A 22,204-nucleotide genomic window follows, 5' to 3' on the forward strand; every position below is an offset into this window, starting at 1 on the left:
ATTATGGTACCTAACAATTTGCACTCTCCCCACCCATCCTTCACACTGGAAGTACAATACTTCCCACCTTGTAGTGGAATGCACAGGGACCACAGCAAGACCCTGATAACCACCACAATACAAATGAATTAGATAGGCATCTTTGAGGTCCTCAGATGGGTTATCTTTGAATTAAGACCCATGTCAGGATGCAGTTCCTGGTGTATCAGTCACAAACTTCGTACTCGGAGCATTTTAGTTCTTCATAATTTTTGTTTTCACTAATGCATCAGCTGTCTCCCACCAAGGCAGGGTGACCCAAAACAAGAAACACTTTAACCATCATTCACACAATCATTGTCTTTGTAGAGGTGCCCAGATTTGACCGTCTAGTTGTTACTCCAAACAGCCAATATCCCAAACCTCTCCTTTAAAGTGCAGGCATTGTACTTCCCACATCCAAGAATCAAGTCTGGCTAACTGGTTTCCCTGAATCCCTTCCCAGAATATTACCTTGCTCACACTCCAACAGGTCATCAAGTCCCAAAAACCATTCATCTCCATTCACTCCTATCTAACACGCTCACACCACTTGTCTCCATTCACATGTTTTATCTCATTTGCAGCCTGGCACAGGAGGGCTGAGTTTAGTGAGTACCGTGTCAGGAGGCATGGCAGTTCCTGGCAGCGATGGCGAGGCACTCATAACCAATCACGGTGGGAGACTAACAGCGACCATTCCCATCCAGAGCTCATGTAATGCCAAATGGGGCATCCACCTGGTGTGGTTCACTCTGGCATCCCTCGCCACCATCATGATGCTCTTCTGGACGGACTTCTTCACCGCTCTAGGCAAGGTAAGGTCAATCTATATTTTTTAAATAATGGCCATCTCCCACCAAGTCACGGTGACCTAAAACAGACAAAACTTGGATTCTTTTTACATTTAGTAATGTATACAGGAGAAGGTGTTACTAGCCCCTTTCTCCCGGCATTTTAGTCTCCTCTTATGACACACATGGATTATGGAGAAAGAATTCTTCTCCACTTCCCTCTGGAGAAAGATCTATCTACATGTTAGGTAAAAAGGACATGCAAGCAGCTAATACCGCATTTATTTGCAAAAATGTTTCACTCTGGGAGCTTTGTGAAGGCTATACAAACAATACAAGGACACAGAGGATATATGTACGTAACCACGAGGTGTAAGGTAACAGCACCAGGTATAAGGTAACAGCACCAGGTGTAATGTAACAGCACCAGGTGTAACAGCATAAGCATTGTTATCTCTATATATCCTCTATGTTCTTGTATTGTTTATGTTGGCTTGACAAAGTTCCTGGAGAGGAAATCATTGCAGTAATAAAATGCCACATTAATAGCACATGTCCGTTTACCTATTTTTCTTTTAACACACCAGTCTTGTCACATCGAGGCACGGTTACCCAGAACAGGAGGAAACACCTTCACTGTCACTGTCTTGCCAGAGGCGCGCTGATATGACAGTTCAGATGTCCCTGGTAACTCCAGATATCTCCACATCTTCAGAGTACAGGCACTGTACTTCCCACTTCCAGGACTTGAGTCCAGCTAACCATTTTCCTGAATCCCTTCATAAATGTTACTAAGCTCATACTCCAACAGTACGTCAAGTCATAGAAACCACTAATATCTTTTCTGATAGAACCTGCTTAAATGAACCTGTTGGGTGTTGCAATTTTCTATACAAGAACACAAGAATGAAGGAACACTGCAGAAGGCCTACTGACCCATACAAGGCAGGTCCTTATCAAAACGACCTCTACCCAAAGCTACCCAAGAATTTACTCCCGCACCCAGTGACACCAATCAAACCCAGCCCCTCCCACAGATACAGGGGGATGACTGTATTGTTAAATGTTGAGTATACATCCTCTCCTCACATAGTAACGTACTCATTTACCGATGACTCGGACTTACGATGGGCTCTCTGACCAGTATGCATACTTAAATAATGTATGTTAGAGTTGATTTCCTCTATTCTGTTTATTACAATATACAGCACACTGCTGTATAAACATTTAAAAATATACCAGAAATGTTATAAAAGGTGCAAAAGTGACATTAAAACAATATCAAAGATGGTTGATACAAACCCACTACCATTATAGTATGCTCCTCACGTAGCGACAAATTCATTTGCCATCATGGTCTTAGGAACGGAACTCCATTGTTAGGTGAGAATAGGTTGTATATATGTGTAGTGCAAGGAAGACTGGGTGGGGTCGTCCTAGGAAAGGTTAGAGGGAGGAGGTAAAGGAGGGTTTTTGTATACAAGGGGCTTGGACTTTCAGCAAGCCTGAGTAAGCATGTTAGATAGGAGTGAGTGGAAACAAATGGTTTTTATGACTTGACGTGCTGTTGGAGTGTCAAGGGATTCAGGAGAAACCAGTTAACTGGACTTGATTCCTGGAAGTGTGAAGTACAGTACCTGCACTCTGAAGGATGGAGATATCCGGAATTTGGAGCAACGTCTGGACTGTCCTATTGGCACACCTTTGGCAAGACGGTAATGGAGTGAGTGATGGTGAAGGTGTTAACTTCTTTCTTAGGTCACCCTGCCTGTGGGTTGTATAGAATGTCTTAACACAGGACATGCACACCGAGAGGTGTATGTCTGTGTGTATGTCTGCCGAGATTACTTTATTCCAAACTTTGTGGATTACAAGTATTCTTGTTAGTTGTCAATACGCTATGTGTAGCCTTAATGATCCTGGTGTAGTAGATAGGCTTTAAACCCCATTAACCAGCCTTGATCTGGTGTAGTAGATAGACTTTAAACCCCATTAACCAGCCTTAACCCTTTGAGGGTCCGTGCCTTAGATCTACGGCTTTACGTTGAGGGTCCAAACCGTAGATCTACGTCATGAGCTTGGCTCACTGTGATAAGCTGTGAGTGGTAAATTTTGGCCTAGATATGAGAGAATACATCTATGTGGTATGGGTGTACCACATAAAATAAATCCTGTGGCACATAGTGCATAATGAGAGAAAAAACTGAGACTGTAATTTTCGATTAAAACAGCGACTTTGCAATGTTTTTTCATATGTTTATTATAGTTGTATTTGCGATTTCTTGGTCTCATTTGATAGAATGGAAGATATATTACAGAAATAGAGATGATTTTGATTGGTTTTAATACTGGAAATAGCTTGAAACTGAGCTCAAAGTAGCGGAAATGTTAAATGTTTGCCGATATTCAAGAGTAAACAAATGACCTCACATGTCTAACACACGCCAGCTGGTGGGTCTAATATATGTTCACAAATGTGCTGATATTATTTATACAATTATTACAATATTGCATAACATTAAATCTTCTATTTTTTGGTTTAAATAAAAATTCATTGTGAATAAAAAATCGAAATGGAGTTCATTAGTAAAGCCTCAAAACATAACTAAGGAACAGAGGAAATGTTAGTTTAGTGCCAGGAATGTCTGCATTGTTTATTCTGGACCCTATTTTGAAATTGGAATATTTTGAACTTTGTGTGAAATTGGCTAAATTACCAATTTCCAGTCACTTTATTTTGTAGTTGAAACAGTTGACTTGGAGATTTCTTGTGCTCAATCGATAGAATATAAGTAATACTAGTGAAATAGTTAAGAATTTGATCGACTGGAATAAAGTAATTGGCCTAAAATGGGAGTCAAAGTCGGCAAAATTGCCAATGCGTAAATATTGCCGACATCAAAATTCACGAAAGCATAATTTCGTCAATTTTCCATCAAATTTCGTACTTTTTGTTTTATTACCTTCAGAAAAAGATTCTCTACCATTTCATAAGAAAAAATAACTAAATTATTTTTTGAAAATTCTTGGACACTGGTGCACACTTTGAAATTTGGCCTCTGGACCCTGAAAGAGTTAATGATCTGGTGTAGTAGATAGGTTTTAAACCCCATTAACCTGCCTTAATGATCTGGTGTAGTAGATAGGTTTTAAACCCCATTAACCAGCCTTAACCCTTTGACTGTCGAGGTCGTATATATGCGTCTTACGAGGTACCGTGTTTGACATATATATATGCTCATAAATTCTAGCGGCTTCAAAATAAGCAGGAGAAAGCTGGTAGGCCCACATGTGAGAGAATGGGTCTGTGTGGTCAGTGTGCACCATATAAAAAAAATCCTGGAGCACGCAGTGCATAATGAGAAAAAAAAACTCTGACCATTTTTTTTTTAATTAAAATGCCGACTTTGTGGTCTATTTTCGTATAGTATTTATGGTCGTATTCTCATTTTCTTGGTCTCATTTGATAGAATGGAAAACATATTATAGAAATAGAGGTGATTTTGATTGATTTTGCTATAAAAAGAACCTGGAAATGGAGCTCAAAGTACGGGAAATGTTTGATTTTTGCTGATGTTCAAAAGTAAACAAATGATGTCATTGTCCAATAAATGTCCAACTAGCCATTCTAATATGCAGTCATGAATGGGTTGATGTTATTTATACAATTATTACAATATTGCAGTAGTCTGCATAATAGTAAATCTTCTATTTCTTGTTTGAATAAAAATTCAAAATAGAAAGCAAGAATAATATCAGAGGAGCCTGGAGACATGACTGATGAACAGAGAAAATGTTATTTTAGAGCCAGGAATGTCTGCATTGTTCATTCTGGACCTTATTTTGAAATTGTCATATTTTTTAATTTTCGTGAAATTGGCCAAATTGCAAATTTCTGACCACGTTATTGGGTAGTTGAAATTGGTAAATGGGCAGTTTCTTGTACTCAATCGATAGAAAAAATGGAGTTCTAAAGAAATAGCTACGAGTTTGGTCGACTGGAACAACGGAATTAGCCGAAAATAGGGCTCAAAAGTGGGCGAAATATCGCCGAGGTCACTAACTTCGCGAGAGCGTAATCCCATCAGTTTTCCATCAAATTTCGTTTTTTTGGTGTCATTACAACCAGGAAAAGATTCTCTATCATTTCATAAGAAAAAATAATTTTTTTTTTTAAATTTTGCAACACCAGGAGACACTTCAGCATTGGGGGTTGCGACAGTCAAGGGGTTAATGATCTGGTGTAGTAGATAGGTTTTAAACCCCATTAACTAGCCTTAATAATGATCTGGTGTAGTAGATAGGCTTTAAACCCCATTAACCAGCCTTGATAATGATCTGGTGTAGTAGATAGGCTTTAAACCCCATTAACCAGCCTTAATGATATGGTGTAGTAGATAGGCTTTAAACCCCCATTAACCTAGCAACTTTTCATATAGTTTTATCCCCTAGGCTGGATCACCTCAGGAGTTCGTTAAGTTGACTTCAGGTGGCCTACGTTGTCACTTCCACTGGGGCGGAGACTGCGGCGCCACAGCGCTCTATGGCTGGCTGGTTGCGGCGCTGCATGTGGCCTTCCTGGTGCTGGTGGGCCGGGTCCTTGCTGCCTCCCACTCCATGATCTTCACGCTGGCCACCACGGCCATCGCCCTGCCCGTCCAAGCTCTGTGGTGGGCGCTGTTCACCATTGGTGGCCCTCTTGGCATGCAATGGCACCCTCAAGTTAGTTCAGCCTCTGATTTATAAAAGAATTAGTTGGCTCTCTTATTGGGTGTTCTGTGGCTTGGTTGGCAGCACACCTGCCTCATACAAAGAGTGTCCAAGGTTCAATCCCCAGCATGGGTGGAAACATTTTGGTATGTTACCTTACACCTGCTCTCACTGTTCACCTAGAAGTAAATAGGTACCTGGGTGTTAGTTGACTGGTGTGGGTGGCATCCTGGGGTGTGGTAGCATGCCTTAGATAGGTCTGTAAATGAGCCAAGGTAGAATAGCCAGTAAAGCCGATTAGTGTAAAACAAAATGTATAGCACGATTTTTTGTAAATACGAGTGAAAAAATCATTGACAGTTGAATAGTGAGTACCGTGAAGACCCTTCCGTGCGCTGTTCAGTTTTGGATCCATTTTTTAATTGCATATAAAGAAAAATAAAATTATTATATGGAGGAACTCTGTGAGAGAAGTGACTGTAGGAGATGTTGAGATGATTTGGCTATTTAGAAGTGACTGGAGGTGGTGTTGAGGTGATTTGGCTATTTAGAAGTGACTGGAGGTGGTGTTGAAGTGATTTGGCTGTTTAAAAGTGACTGTAGGAGGTGTTGAGATGATTTGGCTATTTAGAAGTGACTGTAGGAGGTGTTGAGGTGATTTGGCTATTTAGAAGTGACTGGAGGTGGTGTTGAGGTGATTTGGCTATTTAGAAGTGACTGGAGGTGGTGTTGAGGTGATTTGGCTATTTAGAAGTGACTGTAGGAGGTGTTGAGATGATTTGGCTATTTAGAAGTGACTGTAGGAGGTGTTGAGGTGATTTGGCTATTTAGAAGTGACTGGAGGTGGTGTTGAGGTGATTTGCTTATTTAGAAATGACTGTAGAAAGTGTTCCTGACATGATTTGCTTATTTAGAAGTGACTGTAGAAAGTGTTCCTGACATGATTTGCTTATTTAGAAGTGACTGTAGAAAGTGTTCCTGACATGATTTGCTTATTTAGAAGTGACTGTAGGAAGTGTTCCTGACATGATTTGCTTATTTAGAAGTGACTGTAGGAAGTGTTTCTGACATGATTTGCTTATTTAGAAGTGACTGTAGGAAGTGTTCCTGACATGATTTGCTTATTTAGAAGTGACTGTAGGAAGTGTTTCTGACATGATTTGCTTATTTAGAAGTGACTGTAGGAAGTGTTTCTGACATGATTTGCTTATTTAGAAGTGACTGTAGGAAGTGTTCCTGACATGATTTGCTTATTTAGAAGTGACTGTAGGAAGTGTTTCTGACATGATTTGCTTATTTAGAAGTGACTGTAGGAAGTGTTTCTGACATGATTTGCTTATTTAGAAGTGACTGTAGGAAGTGTCCTGACATGATTTGCTTATTTAGAACTAACTGGAGGAATCTTTGTTGACATGATTTGAACATTTAGAAAGGATGGATCAGGATAGGTTGTCCAAGAGGGTGGATGGCAGGAGAGATGGGAGAATCATCCCAGGATGGGCTCGGAGAAGATGGGGTAAAGGTGGTTTTGTGAGTTAGTGGCTTGAACATCCTGCAGGCCCGGCAAGCATCTTGCATCACAGTGGCTGGAGATGAGATATTTTAGGAGCAAAGTAGCATGTGTTTTCATTGTTTTCCTCTCATTTTTCCTGTTTTCTCGCCATTTTTAATGTTTCACTCTTACAGAAACTTCTGTATATGTAATGTGATTTTGTGTGTGATTGAGAAATTGCATTCAAAATAGAATAGTGTGTAATATACATTAGGCTAGGCCTGTCAAAATCAAATGTATATTAATCTAGACCTGTCAAAATCAAATATACGTGAGGCTAGGCCTGTCAAAATCAAATATACATTAGGCTAGACCTGTCAAAATCAAATACACATTAGGCTAGACCTGTCAAAATCAAGGCCTAATGTATACATTTGATTTTGACAGGTCTTGCCTGAGGTATACATTTGATTTTGACAGGTCTAGCCTAATGTATACATTTGATTTTGACAGGTCTAGCCTAATGTATACATTTGATTTTGACAGGTCTAGCCTAATGTATACATTTGATTTTGACAGGTCTAGCCTAATGTATACATTTGATTTTGACAGGTCTAGCCTGATGTATACATTTGATTTTGACAGGCCTAGCCTAATGTATACATTTGATTTTGACAGGCCTAGCCTAATGTATACATTTGATTTTGACAGGTCTAGCCTGATGTATACATTTGATTTTGACAGGTCTAGCCTGATGTATACATTTGATTTTGACAGGTCTAGCCTGATGTATACATTTGATTTTGACAGGTCTAGCCTAATGTATACATTTGATTTTGACAGGTCTAGCCTAATGTATACATTTGATTTTGACAGGTCTAGCCTAATGTATACATTTGATTTTGACAGGTCTAGCCTAATGTATACATTTGATTTTGACAGGTCTAGCCTAATGTATACATTTGATTTTGACAGGTCTAGCCTAATGTATACATTTGATTTTGACAGGTCTAGCCTAATGTATACATTTGATTTTGACAGGTCTAGCCTAATGTATACATTTGATTTTGACAGGTCTAGCCTAATGTATACATTTGATTTTGACAGGTCTAGCCTAATGTATACATTTGATTTTGACAGGTCTAGCCTAATGTATACATTTGATTTTGACAGGTCTAGCCTAATGTATACATTTGATTTTGACAGGTCTAGCCTAATGTATACATTTGATTTTGACAGGTCTAGCCTAATGTATACATTTGATTTTGACAGGTCTAGCCTAATGTATACATTTGATTTTGACAGGTCTAGCCTAATGTATACATTTGATTTTGACAGGTCTAGCCTAATGTATACATTTGATTTTGACAGGTCTAGCCTAATGTATACATTTGATTTTGACAGGTCTAGCCTAATGTATACATTTGATTTTGACAGGTCTAGCCTAATGTATACATTTGATTTTGACAGGTCTAGCCTAATGTATACATTTGATTTTGACAGGTCTAGCCTAATGTATACATTTGATTTTGACAGGTCTAGCCTAATGTATACATTTGATTTTGACAGGTCTAGCCTAATGTATACATTTGATTTTGACAGGTCTAGCCTAATGTATACATTTGATTTTGACAGGTCTAGCCTAATGTATACATTTGATTTTGACAGGTCTAGCCTAATGTATACATTTGATTTTGACAGGTCTAGCCTAATGTATACATTTGATTTTGACAGGTCTAGCCTAATGTATACATTTGATTTTGACAGGTCTAGCCTAATGTATACATTTGATTTTGACAGGTCTAGCCTAATGTATACATTTGATTTTGACAGGTCTAGCCTAATGTATACATTTGATTTTGACAGGTCTAGCCTAATGTATACATTTGATTTTGACAGGTCTAGCCTAATGTATACATTTGATTTTGACAGGTCTAGCCTAATGTATACATTTGATTTTGACAGGTCTAGCCTAATGTATACATTTGATTTTGACAGGTCTAGCCTAATGTATACATTTGATTTTGACAGGTCTAGCCTAATGTATACATTTGATTTTGACAGGCCTAGCCTAATGTATACATTTGATTTTGACAGGCCTAGCCTAATGTATACATTTGATTTTGACAGGCCTAGCCTGATGTATATTACATAAGAACATAAGAAAGGAGGAACACTGCAGGAGGCCTGCTGGCCCATACTAGGCAGGTCCTTTACAATTCATCCCACTAACAAAACATTTGCCCAACCCAATTTTCAATGCCACCCAAGAAATAAGCTCTGATGTGAAGGTCCCACTCAAATCCAACCCCTCCCACTCATGTACTTATCCAACCTAGATTTGAAACTACCCAAAGTCCTAGCCTCAATAACCCAACTAGGTAGACTGTTCCACTCATCAACTACCCTATTTCCAAACCAATACTTTCCTATGTCCTTTCTAAATCTAAACTTATCTAATTTAAATCCATTACTGCGGGTTCTCTCTTGGAGAGACATCCTCAAGACCTTATTAATATCCCCTTTATTAATACCTATCTTCCACTTATACACTTCGATCAGGTCTCCCCTCATTCTTCGTCTAACAAGTGAATGTAACTTAAGAGTCTTCAATCTTTCTTCATAAGGAAGATTTCTAATGCTATGTATTAATTTAGTCATTCTACGCTGAATGTTTTCTAACGAATCATGTCCATTTTGTAATACGGAGACCAGAACTGAGCTGCATAATCTAGGTGAGGCCTTACTAATGATGTATAAAGCTGCAGTATGACCTCTGGACTTCTGTTGCTTACACTTCTTGATATAAATCCCAGTAATCTATTTGCCTTATTACGTACGCTCAGGCATTGCTGTCTTGGTTTAAGGTTGCTGCTCACCATAACCCCCAAGTCCTTTTCGCAATCTGTATGGCTAAGTTCTACATCATTTAACTTATAAGTACTAGGGTTATGGGCACTCCCAAGCTTCAGAACCTTGCATTTATCTACATTGAACTGCATCTGCCACTTTTCTGACCAAGAATAGTTTGTTTAAATCCTCCTGAAGTTCCATAACATCTACGTTTGAATCAATTATCCTACCTATCTTTGTGTCATCGGCGAATTTGCTCATATCACTAGTAATTCCCTCATCAAGATCATTGATATATATTATAAACAACGGGCCCAAGACTGATCCCTGTGGAACGCCACTTGTTACAGATCCCCACTCGGATTTAACCCCATTTATGGACACACTCTGCTTCCTGTCAGTGAGCCATGACTCGATCCACGAGAGCACTTTTCCCCCAATGCCATGAGCTGCCACTTTCTTTAACAGTCTATGGTGCGGAACTCTATCAAAAGCCTTATTAAAATCTAAGTAAATAATATCAAATTCTTTATTGTGGTCAACAGCCTCAAAAGCTTTACTGAAGAAAGTTAATAAATTAGTTAGACAAGACTGGCCTCTTGTGAATCCATGCTGAGTATCATTAATCAAGCTATGCTTATCGAGATGGCTTCTTATAATCTCAGCTATAATTGACTCTAGTAATTTGCCTACAATTGAGGTCAGGCTTATTGGACGGTAATTTGATGGTAACGACTTGTCCCCTGTTTTAAAAATAGGAGTTACATTAGCCATCTTCCACATATCAGACACTACACCTGTTTGAAGAGATAAATTAAAAATATTAGTTAATGGTTCACAGAGTTCCATTTTGCATTCCTTAAGAACCCTTGAAAAAACCTCATCAGGACCCGGCGACTTATTTTGCTTCAGTCTGTCTATCTGCTTTACAACCATCTCACTAGTGACTGTGATGTTACATAATTTATCTTCTTCTAGCCCACTGTAAAAATTAATTACTGGAATATTGTTAGTGTCTTCCTGTGTAAAAACTGAGAGAAAATAATTATTTAAAATCAAGCACATTTTATTCTCTTTGTCAGTAAGATGTCCATAGTTATTTTTAAGGGGACCTATCTTATCTCTAACTTTTGTTCTATAGACCTGGAAAAAACTTTTTGGGTTTTTGACCTTTTTGACCTATTTTTTCATATAGATGGCCTTTATTTAGCAGGATTTTCCTTTTTCCTGACCTGAAAGAACATTTAAATTACTTGTAATTTTCTTGGGTGTTTTACTTTCAAAGTTTATTCATCAGGAATCATTGAAAATGTGTCGGGCAGATATATTTGTTTAGTGGGTTTGAGAAGGACGTGCCTAGTATGGGCCAGTAGGCCTGCAGCAGTGTTCCTCGTTTCTTGTGCTGGACAGATACATGGGTGGGAATGGTTGCCTCTGAGAAGGACGTGCCTAGTATGGGCCAGTAGGCCTGTAGCAGTGTTCCTCCTTTCTTGTGTTGGACAGATACATGGGTGGGAATGGTTGCCTCTGAGAAGGATGTGCCTAGTATGGGCCAGTAGGCCTGTAGCGGTGTTCCTCCTTTCTTGTGTTGGACAGATACATGGGTGGGAATGGTTGCCTCTGAGAAGGACATGCCTAGTATGGGCCAGTAGGCCTGTAGCAGTGTTCTTCCTTTCTTGTGTTGGACAGATACATGGGTGGGAATGGTTGCCTCTGAGAAGGACGTGCCTAGTATGGGCCAGTAGGCCTGTAGCAGTGTTCCTCCTTTCTTGTGTTGGACAGATACATGGGTGGGAATGGTTGCCTCTGAGAAGGACATGCCTAGTATGGGCCAGTAGGCCTGTAGCAGTGTTCCTCCGTTCTTGTGTTCTAATGGTTTTTTTTTTTTTTTTTTTTTTTTTTTTTTTTCAGGTAACAGGAGAGTTGATATTTAGCCTCCTGGGTCTACCCATCATGATTGCCTGCCTTGCTTTCTGGAGCCACATTGATCGCCGCGACAAGCTCCGATCCAACAACTTTCCACTCACTTAGCACGGCAAGGAGCGCCATTGGATGGGAGCCACCGGCCAAACTTCCCAAAACAGTTCGATAAATTCATTCCAGAACTAGGGATCAGCTGGGGTAGGGGGGGTTCTAGGTGATACAGTGTAAGTAAATATCTCCATCTGGACGAACTGGTGCAGTTACCCCGGAATAATTCCACTCAGCATTAAAACTTCTGTACAGTGGACCCCCGCTTAACGATCACCTCCAAATGCGACCAATTATGTAAGTGTATTTATGTAAGTGCGTTTGTACGTGTATGTTTGGGGGTCTGAAATGGACTAATCTACTTCACAATATTCCTTATGGGAACAAATTCGGTCAGTACTGGCACCTGAACATACTACTGGAATGAAAAAAGTTCGTTAACCGGGGGTCCACTGTATACGGGTTGTCCTCGACTTCCGATGGTTCGATTTACGTTATTTCGACTTCACGACGGTGTAAAAGCAATTACCGTGGAGATGAAACTTAATTAACAATCATGAAGGTGACAAGTCCATAATTTATATTTATTTATTAACTTTATTTTACAGGTATTTAGTTACAGTAATTATTTATTTAATTATTCAGTGGCAGTTTATTTTTGTTTATCATATATTCGTATTCGACTTGCAGCGGGTTCACTGGAACACAACCCCTCTAAGTCCAGGACCACCCGTTTAGTGCAATTTTTTTAACCCGTAAACGGTCCAAACGTATATATACGTTTTTTCAACATTTGAAAGTATGTCAAAAAAGTAGATCTTCTTTTGTTTTTTACATTAGAAAATGTGTAAAAAAACTTTGATCCTTTTTTTTTTTTTTTTTTTTTTTGTTATATTTGAAAATATGTAAAAAAAAAAAACGTAGATCTACTTTTGTATCACTACACATGTGAACGTAGATCTGCTTGGACCGTTTACGGGTTAAATGCTATTGAAAGTGCATCCCAAATTAAATAGTACATGGAAACGCCCTCATAATACCTCGGTAACACAGCTTCCTGACCGCCGCCATAAAACCAATATCTATTAAAGAAAATCACAGCCTTTTTTTTCACTTGCCATTCATAAAAAAGTCGACAACATGTTTACACTGTCATTTATTGTGTGAGCACTAGGCCTAAAAAAAAGATGCATAAATAAAGTTAATAAAAATTAATATTGCTGACAAGTATCTTAAGGGCAAGACAAGTGCCAAAAGTATCAAACATGAATATAATTGAAAGCTCAGTACAGTACGTCTTTAACTTTCGAACACGTTGGGGACCTGTATTGTGTATATCATCCATAATACAGGAAGTCTTCAACTTCTGAACACGTTGGGAACCTGTATTGTGTATATCATTCATAATACAGGAAGTCTTCAACTTCTGAACACATTGGGGACCTGTATTGTGTATATCATTCATAATACAGGAAGTCTTCAACTTCTGAACATGTTGGGGACCTGTATTGTTTATATCATTCATAATACAGGAAGTCTTCAACTTCTGAACATGTTGGGGACCTGTATTGTGTATATCATTCATAATACAGGAAGTCTTCAACTTCTGAACATGTTGGGGACCTGTATTGTTTATATCATTCATAATACAGGAAGTCTTCAACTTCTGAACATGTTGGGGACCTGTATTGTGTATATCATTCATAATACAGGAAGTCTTCAACTTCTGAACACGTTGGGGACCTGTATTGTGTATATCATTCATAATACAGGAAGTCTTCAACTTCTGAACATGTTGGGGACCTGTATTGTGTATATCATTCATAATACAGGAAGTCTTCAACTTCTGAACACGTTGGGAACCTGTAATGTGTATATCATTCATAATACAGGAAGTCTTCAACTTCTGAACACGTTGGGGACCTGTATTGTGTATATCATTCATAATACAGGAAGTCTTCAACTTCTGAACACGTTGGGGACCTGTATTGTATGTAATAATGACATAATAATAATATACACAATACAGAAGATTCTCGATGTATTTGTAAGTAAAGGACTTTACTGTAGTAGTGAAGCGCTTTAAAGCGAGCATTGTATGTGCTGTCTTCACTGCATTTTTCATTGCTATTTGCAAGGAATTGAATGGTATAAACCTTGGTAATAAATACCAACAAGTTGGTTTTAAAAAACACCTAAGCAAACCCTAGGATATCCCTGTTAGAAAACAATTTGGTCCTGGGACCTTGATAGCTTCTGGTAATGGAGGTCCAGGGACCGAATCGTTTTCTAATAAATATGTCCTAATGTTTGCTTACGTATTTTTCTAAACCAAGGAATTGAATACCATAGAGGAGCTCTATAAGAGAGCTTACCATAGTTAAATAGACCAAACATGTTATGGGCATTATACCCTGCTTATTCTAGCGCTTACCACGTTTGGCGAGTGTTGACCAATCGTCTGTCTCGGTGCACATGTCAAATCTTAGTTTATTGAATGTTGTAATTTTTTTTTTTTTTTTTAATTTTAATTTCAAGCAAAATTAAAAGAAATTATCTCTGAATTCTGTGAATTCAATCTATTTTTTTTTTATCAGCAATAATTGGTAGAAGCTGCAAAATGTCTGCAGTTTGTATGTGTGTGTGTGTGTGTGTATGTGTATATATACTGTGTGTCTATATATATATATGTATATATATACAGTAGAATCCACGTTTCTTCTGATTCGGTATCCACGGTTTCAGTTATCCATGATTGACTGTGGCCCAAAAATAACCCTTAGTTTTGCTTAACCCTTTACTTAATAATGACACCAAAGTGCAATAGTAGTGACGGTGGCAGTTCTTCAGAGCCAAAGAGAAGCTGTGAAGTGTTTCCCATCAGTGAAAAAGTGACAGTTATCCTCTTATTGTGCATAATTTATGATTTAAACTTTTGTCATAGATATGTATGTAAACAAAAAATGATTTATACATAGGGTTCACTTCTGTCTAAAGTTTTGGGTATCCATCATAGGTCTTGGAACATATTTAACAATAAAAGGCACAATACCGTGACTGGAACGATACACAAATAACCCGCACATAGAAGAGAGGAGCTTACAACGACGTTTCGGTCCGACTTGGACCATTTACAAAGTCACACTGTGACTTTGTAAATGGTCCAAGTAGGACCGAAACGTTGTCGTAAGCTCCTCTCTTCTATGTGCGGGTTATTTGTGTATTGGAACATATTCCCTGCGGACATGAGGTTGGGGGGACTACTGTATGTGCAGTAATCACGAAAGAGATACAAGATGTAAAACGCTCGCAAGAGAAGTTGGATGATAGCTCTAGGCCTTTCTTATTACAATCAACATATCAGGAGCATGCAGTGTTGCAGAAATGAGTAGGAAGTCCAGGTAGATTCATTCATGGGAAGGGTTCTAGCTTGAGTTAGAATTGTGCCCATGAACAATGTTGTTGTGTCTGACATATTTGATGTAAATTAAAATTAGACACATGTACAACATCTGGGTATTTTTTTGGTAGACATTTCACCAGCCAGTTGCTTTTTTTTTTTTTTCAACAAACCGGCCATATCCCACCAAGGCAGGGTGGCCCAAAAAGAAAAACAAAAGTTTCTCTTTTCAAATTTAGTAAACCAGTTGCTTTATCAACACAAATTCAAGGCCAAAATGGGAAGACAGCAGAACTGTATACGTACATGTATGAAAGATGAGGTAATGGTTTAGAAGTGTACAGCATATGTGCAGAGAAGTGGCTTGTATGCTGCAGATAGTTTAAGTAGCAGCAATCACTTGTAGCTGACTGTTGTGGGTTGCATCTTGGGAAACAGGATCAAAGGTTCCCAGTGGGAAAAAGCCATACTCGTTTTCCTGGATTATCATGGGTTACTAACCCAGAGAGTTTGTAACCCAGAAATGCCACTCTCCTTCAGTGTTCATTTTTCTTGTCCTTAGACTTACGAGCCTGGTCCATGGCCAGGCTCCGAGAGTAGTAAGACTCAACAAACTCATCAAAGGTACTCCACTTTTACCACAACTACCACTCAATTACTAGTACTACTAGTATTACTACTACTACTTCTAGTACTACTACTGATACTACTACAAGTACCACTACTACTACTGCTACTAGTACTACTAGTGCTACTACTACCACTACTACTACTAACACAACCACCTCCCTTCACGTCCCCTTCTGTCTCTTGTGCCACTAAAATTATTCTCCAGCTCCCTTCCCTAGTGGATAAACCCACTAGTGTAAATAGGTCATGACTGTCTTCACAAATATTGCACAAGTGTCTAATTTTTCATGTTAATTTTTGTCTTGACTCCCATATAACCTGATGCTTATGGTTTTGTATACGGTTTATGTGTGTGTATCAGTGCTCTTGTATACCAAGAAATAGATTAACAAGTCCGAATACGTGGTTTATGGCATTTTATTCTCAGATCCATAAACCTTGTGTTTTAATGTCATGGTTTGTGTGTTCTTATGAAGTGTATAAGTGGAGCTAATTGAATAAATATTAATGGATAAACTTCATCTATTTCTCTTCCCCCAATATTTTGAAGTTTAGTGATGGCAGATTTTGATTTAGTAATTATCAGCCTCTGTTGAGGTTAATATTTTGAATAAAAATGTCTAACAGCATTGATTGGAGGCTTGATCCACCATCTGTGTGTGTTACACAAATAACCCGCATATAGAAGAGAAGAGCTTACGACGACGTTTCAATCCGACTTGGACCATTTACAAAGTGACTTTGTAAATGGTCCAAGTCGGACCGAAACGTCGTCGTAAGCTCCTCTCTTCTATGTGCAGGTTATTTGTGTATCGTTCCAGTCACAGTATTGTGCCTTTTTTTGTTATTTGTGTGTGTGTGTGTGTGTGTGTGTGTGTGTGTGTGTGTGTGTGTGTGTGTGTGTGTGTGTGTGTGTGTGTGTGTGTGTGTCATTCAACACATGGAGTGGTGGAGGCTTGATCCACCCTCCATGTATGTGTCATTCAACACTACAAGATAAGTTGAAAATGGCAAATGTAATGCCCATCTACAAAGGAGACAGGTCCTTAGCCTCAAACTATAGACCCATTAACCTAACCTCCATTTTGGGAAAATTGATGGAATCAATACCTGCATTCTGTTTGAAGTCCCCTTGGAAGACAAATTGATTAATGAATCTCAGCACAGCTTTACAAAGCATTCCTGCATTACGAATTTACTCATTTTCACTAAGGTATTGGGATGTGTAATGTCACCATGGTTGTTTAATATATTTATAGATGGGGTTGTAAAAGAAGTAAATGCTAGGGTGTTCGGGAGAGGGGTGGGATTAAATTATGGGGAATCAAATTCAAAATGGGAATTGACACAGTTACTTTTTGCTGATGATACTGTGCTTATGGGAGATTCTAAAGAAAAATTGCAAAGGTTAGTGGATGAGTTTGAGAATGTGTGTAAAGGTAGAAAGTTGAAAGTGAACATAGAAAAGAGTAAGGTGATGAGGGTATCAAATGATTTAGATAAAGAAAAATTGGATATCAAATTGGGGAGGAGGAGTATGGAAGAAGTGAATGTTTTCAGATACTTGGGAGTTGACGTGTCGGCGGATGGATTTATGAAGGATGAGGTTAATCATAGAATTGATGAGGGAAAAAAGGTGAGTGGTGCGTTGAGGTATATGTGGAGTCAAAAAACGTTATCTATGGAGGCAAAGAAGGGAATGTATGAAAGTATAGTTTTGAGGTAGATCGTGGATAGTGTATTTGGACTTCAGTAAAGCTTTTGATAGGGTTCCACATTGGAGATTGAGGAAAATACACGGAATAAGAGAATTTTATCCTGGATAGAGGTGTGGCTGACAGGCAACAGTGTTTTGATTAAATGGAGAGAAATCACAATGGGGAAGCATCACAAGCATTGTTCCACAGGGGTCATCCCTCAAGGGAGATTCCTTGACACTGGTGAGTGGCTCTTGATCTAAGGAACTGGATTTGCTCCAGTTCCCTGAATTGAGTGTAAATACCTTCCATCCCCCCACTACAGGCATTGTATAATTCCTATGGATTAAGCGTTCCCCCACGATTATAATGTACAGGGGTCAGTGTTCGGCCCTTTGTTGTTCACAGTTTACATAAATGACATATAAGGGAATAAATAGTGATGTAGCAAGTTACCAACGACACCAAAATAGGCCGTCGAATTAATTCTGACAAGGACAGTGTAGAGCTGCAGGAAGTTCTGAATAGACTGACGCAGTGGTCAGAGAAGTGACAGTTTGAGTTGAATATGGACAAATTCAAAGTTATAAGCCTTGGAAAACAAAATAACCATGACACTCATAAACTAAATATGTAATGTTGCTCTCACTTTGAATGTGTAAAAGATTTAGGAGTTTTGGTCAGCAGTAATCTAAAACCAAGACAACAGTGTGTAACTGGTCATACTGCAGCTTTAAGAGGTCATACTGCAGCTTTAAGAGGTCATACTGCAGCTTTATACATCATTAGTAAGGCCTCACCTAGATTATGCAGTTCAATTCTGGTCTTCATATTACAGAATGGACATAAATTCGTTAGAAAACATTCAGCGTAGGATGACTAAATTAATACATAGCATTAGAAATCTTCCTTATGAAGAAAGATTGAAGACTCTTAAGTTACATTCACTTGTTAGACGAAGAATGAGGGGAGACCTGATCGAAGTGTATAAGTGGAAGATAGGTATTAATAAAGGGGATATTAATAAGGTCTTGAGGATGTCTCTCCAAGAGAGAACCCGCAGTAATGGATTTAAATTAGATAAGTTTAGATTTAGAAAGGACATAGGAAAGTATTGGTTTGGAAATAGGGTAGTTGATGAGTGGAACAGTCTACCTAGTTGGGTTATTGAGGCTGGGACTTTGGGTAGTTTCAAATTTAGGTTGGATAAGTACATGAGTGGGAGGGGTGGGATTTGAGTGGGACCTTCACATCAGAGCTTATTTCTTGGGTGGCACTGAAAATTGGGTTGGGCAAATGTTTTGTTAGTGGGATGAAATGTAAAGGACCTGCCTAGTATGGGCCAGCAGGCCTCCTGCAGTGTTCCTCCTTTATGTTCTTATGTTCTTATGTAACTGTTCGCAATAAAACAAACAAAATTCTTGGCTTCATATCAAGAAGTATAACTAACAGGAGTCCTCAGGTTGTTCTTCAACTCTATATGTCGTTGGTTAGGCTTTACTTAGATTATGCTGCACAGTTCTGGTTACCATATTACAGAACGGATATAAATGTGCATGACAACGTACAGAGGAGGATGACAAAGATGATCCCATGTATCAGAAATCTTCCCTATGAGGACAGACTGAGGCCCTGAATCTGCACTCTTTAGAAAGGCGTAGAATTAGGGATGATATGATTGAAGTGTAAAAATGGAAAACAGGAATAAATAAAGGGGATGTAAATGACTATCTAAAAGTATCTAACCAAGACAGGACTTGCAGCAATAGGTTCAAGCTGAAAAAAAAAAAAATGGATTTAGAAAGGATATAGGAAAGCACTGGTTTGGTAATAGATTTGTGGATAAGTGGAACAAACTCCCGAGTACCGTCATAGAAGCTAAAACCTTGTGTAGCTTTAAAAATAGCTTAATCAATCAATTTTTATTTCCTTGCAAGATTACATTGTGATTATGAAATTACAAAAAACGAGTTGCAGTGCAAAGAACAACTATCATAATACTCAAGAAATTGAACATTGTTTAAGTTGAGTGGGTGTGAGTTGGACCTACCTAGCATGGGCCAGTAGACCTGTTCAGTGCACCTTATGCTCTTATTCAACACAAGGAGTGTTGCAAGGAGTCCCAAATCTACACACGAAAATCACTCCCTATGAAAGCAAAAGACTCGGAGGGAGATGCAACATTCCCCAGTGAAAAGACAACACAATAAGTGTCAGGGGCCCAAGACTGTTCAACTGCCTCCCAGCATACATAAGAAGGATAAAAAAATACTCCTGGCTGTCTTCAAGACCCCTGGTTGTCTTCAAGACTCCTGGCTGTCTTCAAGGCCCCTGGGTGTCTTCAAGACCCCTGACTGTCAAGACCCCTGGTTTTCTTCAAGACCCCTGGCTGTCTTCAAGACCCCTGATTGTCTTCAAGACTCCTGGTTGTCTTCAAAACCCCTGATTGTCTTCAAAACCCCTGGTTGTCTTCAAGACCCCTGATTGTCTTCAAGACTCCTGGCTGTCTTCAAGACCCCTGGTTGTCTTCAAGACTCCTGGCTGTCTTCAAGACCCCTGGTTGTCTTCAAGACTCCTGGCTGTCTTCAAGGCCCCTGGGTGTCTTCAAGACCCCTGATTGTCTTCAAGACTCCTGGTTGTCTTCAAGACCCCTGATTGTCTTCAAGACCCCTGATTGTCTTCAAGACTCCTGGCTGTCTTCAAGACCCCTGGTTGTCTTCAAGACTCCTGGCTGTCTTCAAGACCCCTGGTTGTCTTCAAGACTCCTGGCTGTCTTCAAGGCCCCTGGTTGTCTTCAAGACTCCTGGCTGTCTTCAAGACTCCTGGGTGTCTTCAAGACTCCTGGTTGTCTTCAAAACCCCTGGTTGTCTTCAAGACCCCTGCCTTCAAGACCCCTTGGTGTCAAGACCCTGGGCTGTCTTCAAGACCCATGGCTGTCTTCAAAACCCCTGGCTGCCTTCCAGACCCTGGGTTGTCTTCAGGACCCCTGGCAGTCTTCAAGACCCCTGGTTGTCTTCAAGACCCCTGACTGTCTTCAAGACCCTGGTTGTCTTCAAGATCCCTTGCTGTCTTCAAGACCCCTGGCTGTCTTCAAGACCCCTAGCTGTCTTCAAGACTCCTGGGTGTCTTCAAGACCCCTGGCTGTCTTCAAGACCCCTGGCTGTCTTCAAGACCCCTGATTGTCTTCAAGACCCCTGGCTGTCTTCAAGACACCTAGCTGTCTTCAAGACTTCTGGGTGTCTTTAAGACCCCTGGCTGTCTTCAAGACCCATGGGTGTCTTCAAGACCCCTGATTGTCTTCAAGACTCCTGGTTGTCTTCAAAACCCCTGGTTGTCTTCAAGACCCCTGCCTTTAAAACCCCTGGTTGTCTTCAAGACACCCCTGACTGTCTTCAAGACCCCTGACTGTCTTCAAGGCCCCTGGTTGTCTTCAAGACCCCTGACTGTCTTCAAGACCCCTGACTGTCTTCAAGACCCCTGGTTGTCTTCAAGACCCCTGGTTGTCTTCAAGACCCCTGACTGTCTTCAAGACCCCTGGTTGTCTTCAAGACCCCTGACTGTCTTCAAGACCCCTGACTGTCTTCAAGACCCCTGGTTGTCTTCAAGACCCCTGACTGTCTTCAAGACCCCTGGTTGTCTTCAAGACCCCTGACTGTCTTCAAGACCCCTGGTTGTCTTCAAGACCCCTGACTGTCTTCAAGACCCCTGACTGTCTTCAAGACCCCTGGTTGTCTTCAAGACACCTGACTGTCTTCAAGACCCCTGACTGTCTTCAAGACCCCTGGTTGTCTTCAAGACCCCTAGTTGTCTTCAAGATCCCTGTCTTCAAGACCCTGACTGTCTTCAAGACCCCTGACTGTCTTCAAGACCCCTGGTTGTCTTCAAGACCCCTGACTGTCTTCAAGACCCCTGGTTGTCTTCAAGACCCCTGTCTTCAAGACCCCTGACTGTCTTCAAGACCCCTGGTTGTCTTCAAGACCCCTGTCTTCAAGACCCTTGACTGTCTTCAAGACCCCTGGTTGTCTTTAAGACCCCTGACTGTCTTCAAGACCCCTGACTGTCTTCAAGACCCCTGACTGTCTTCAAGACCCACCTGATGCACCACCAGACCTGGTCACTGACCGGACCACGGGGGGCCATTGACCCCCTCAACCCCCTCCAGATATATCATCAACACAAGAAATGTTGCAGACCTGATCCACACACAGCTTTAAGAAGAGGTACAATAAGACCCCTGGAAGCCATAATCTAACCCATGAAAAGCGAGGCCAGGAGCTAGGACTCAACTGTGAACGTATACGTACCGTACCTGTCCAGTATGTGTCCGATCTCCACACTAGAAATTTAACAGCAAAATGTTAAATTATACCAGAAATAACTTTATATAGTGTAAAAACACATTATCATCAGCATTATCGTAATATTCTCCAACCCCCTGAGCGTTTAGCGCTTCCCTGTCGGTATAATACCAGAGTAAAAATAGAATAATATTAATAATGCTGGATGTCAGTGGCAATAATTACCCGAGTGTATATAAGGGTGAGACGCGGCTGTTTTGAGACCAGTGTGGTCACGACCTTCAGAGGAGGAGGACACGCGCTGCTGCTGCTGCTTGTCTGTCTTATCCTAACCTAACTGT

At 40.0% G+C, this 22,204-nt stretch overlaps 2 protein-coding genes across 5 annotated transcripts in view; both read left to right on the top strand.

Annotated features, from left to right (window-relative positions):
- Positions 1–12,150, top strand: part of LOC128702578 (uncharacterized) — a 32,993-nt gene extending 20,843 nt beyond the window's left edge. The window contains exons 5-7 of one of the 2 annotated variants that reach the window (XM_070105276.1): positions 606–836; positions 5,265–5,534; positions 11,779–12,043. In XM_070105276.1, coding sequence (XP_069961377.1) covers positions 606–836; positions 5,265–5,534; positions 11,779–11,898 — 621 coding nt within the window. In that variant the 3' untranslated portion in view covers positions 11,899–12,043. Of the gene's footprint in view, positions 1–605; positions 837–5,264; positions 5,535–11,778 lie in introns of both variants that reach the window. The other variant, XM_053796877.2, reaches the window with a different exon arrangement.
- A 9,458-nt stretch (positions 12,151–21,608) lies between these two features.
- Adi1 (acireductone dioxygenase 1) overlaps positions 21,609–22,204 on the top strand; it is a 60,667-nt gene continuing 60,071 nt past the window's right edge. The window contains exon 1 of one of the 3 annotated variants that reach the window (XR_008409131.2): positions 21,609–22,202. The gene's annotated coding sequence lies outside the window, so the exon portion shown is untranslated. The remainder of the gene's footprint in view (positions 22,203–22,204) is intronic. The other 2 variants (XR_008409130.2, XM_053796874.2) reach the window with 2 other exon arrangements.

This window comes from Cherax quadricarinatus, chromosome 98 (assembly GCF_038502225.1).
Source record: "Cherax quadricarinatus isolate ZL_2023a chromosome 98, ASM3850222v1, whole genome shotgun sequence".
NCBI classification, from domain to species: Eukaryota; Metazoa; Arthropoda; class Malacostraca; order Decapoda; family Parastacidae; genus Cherax; species Cherax quadricarinatus.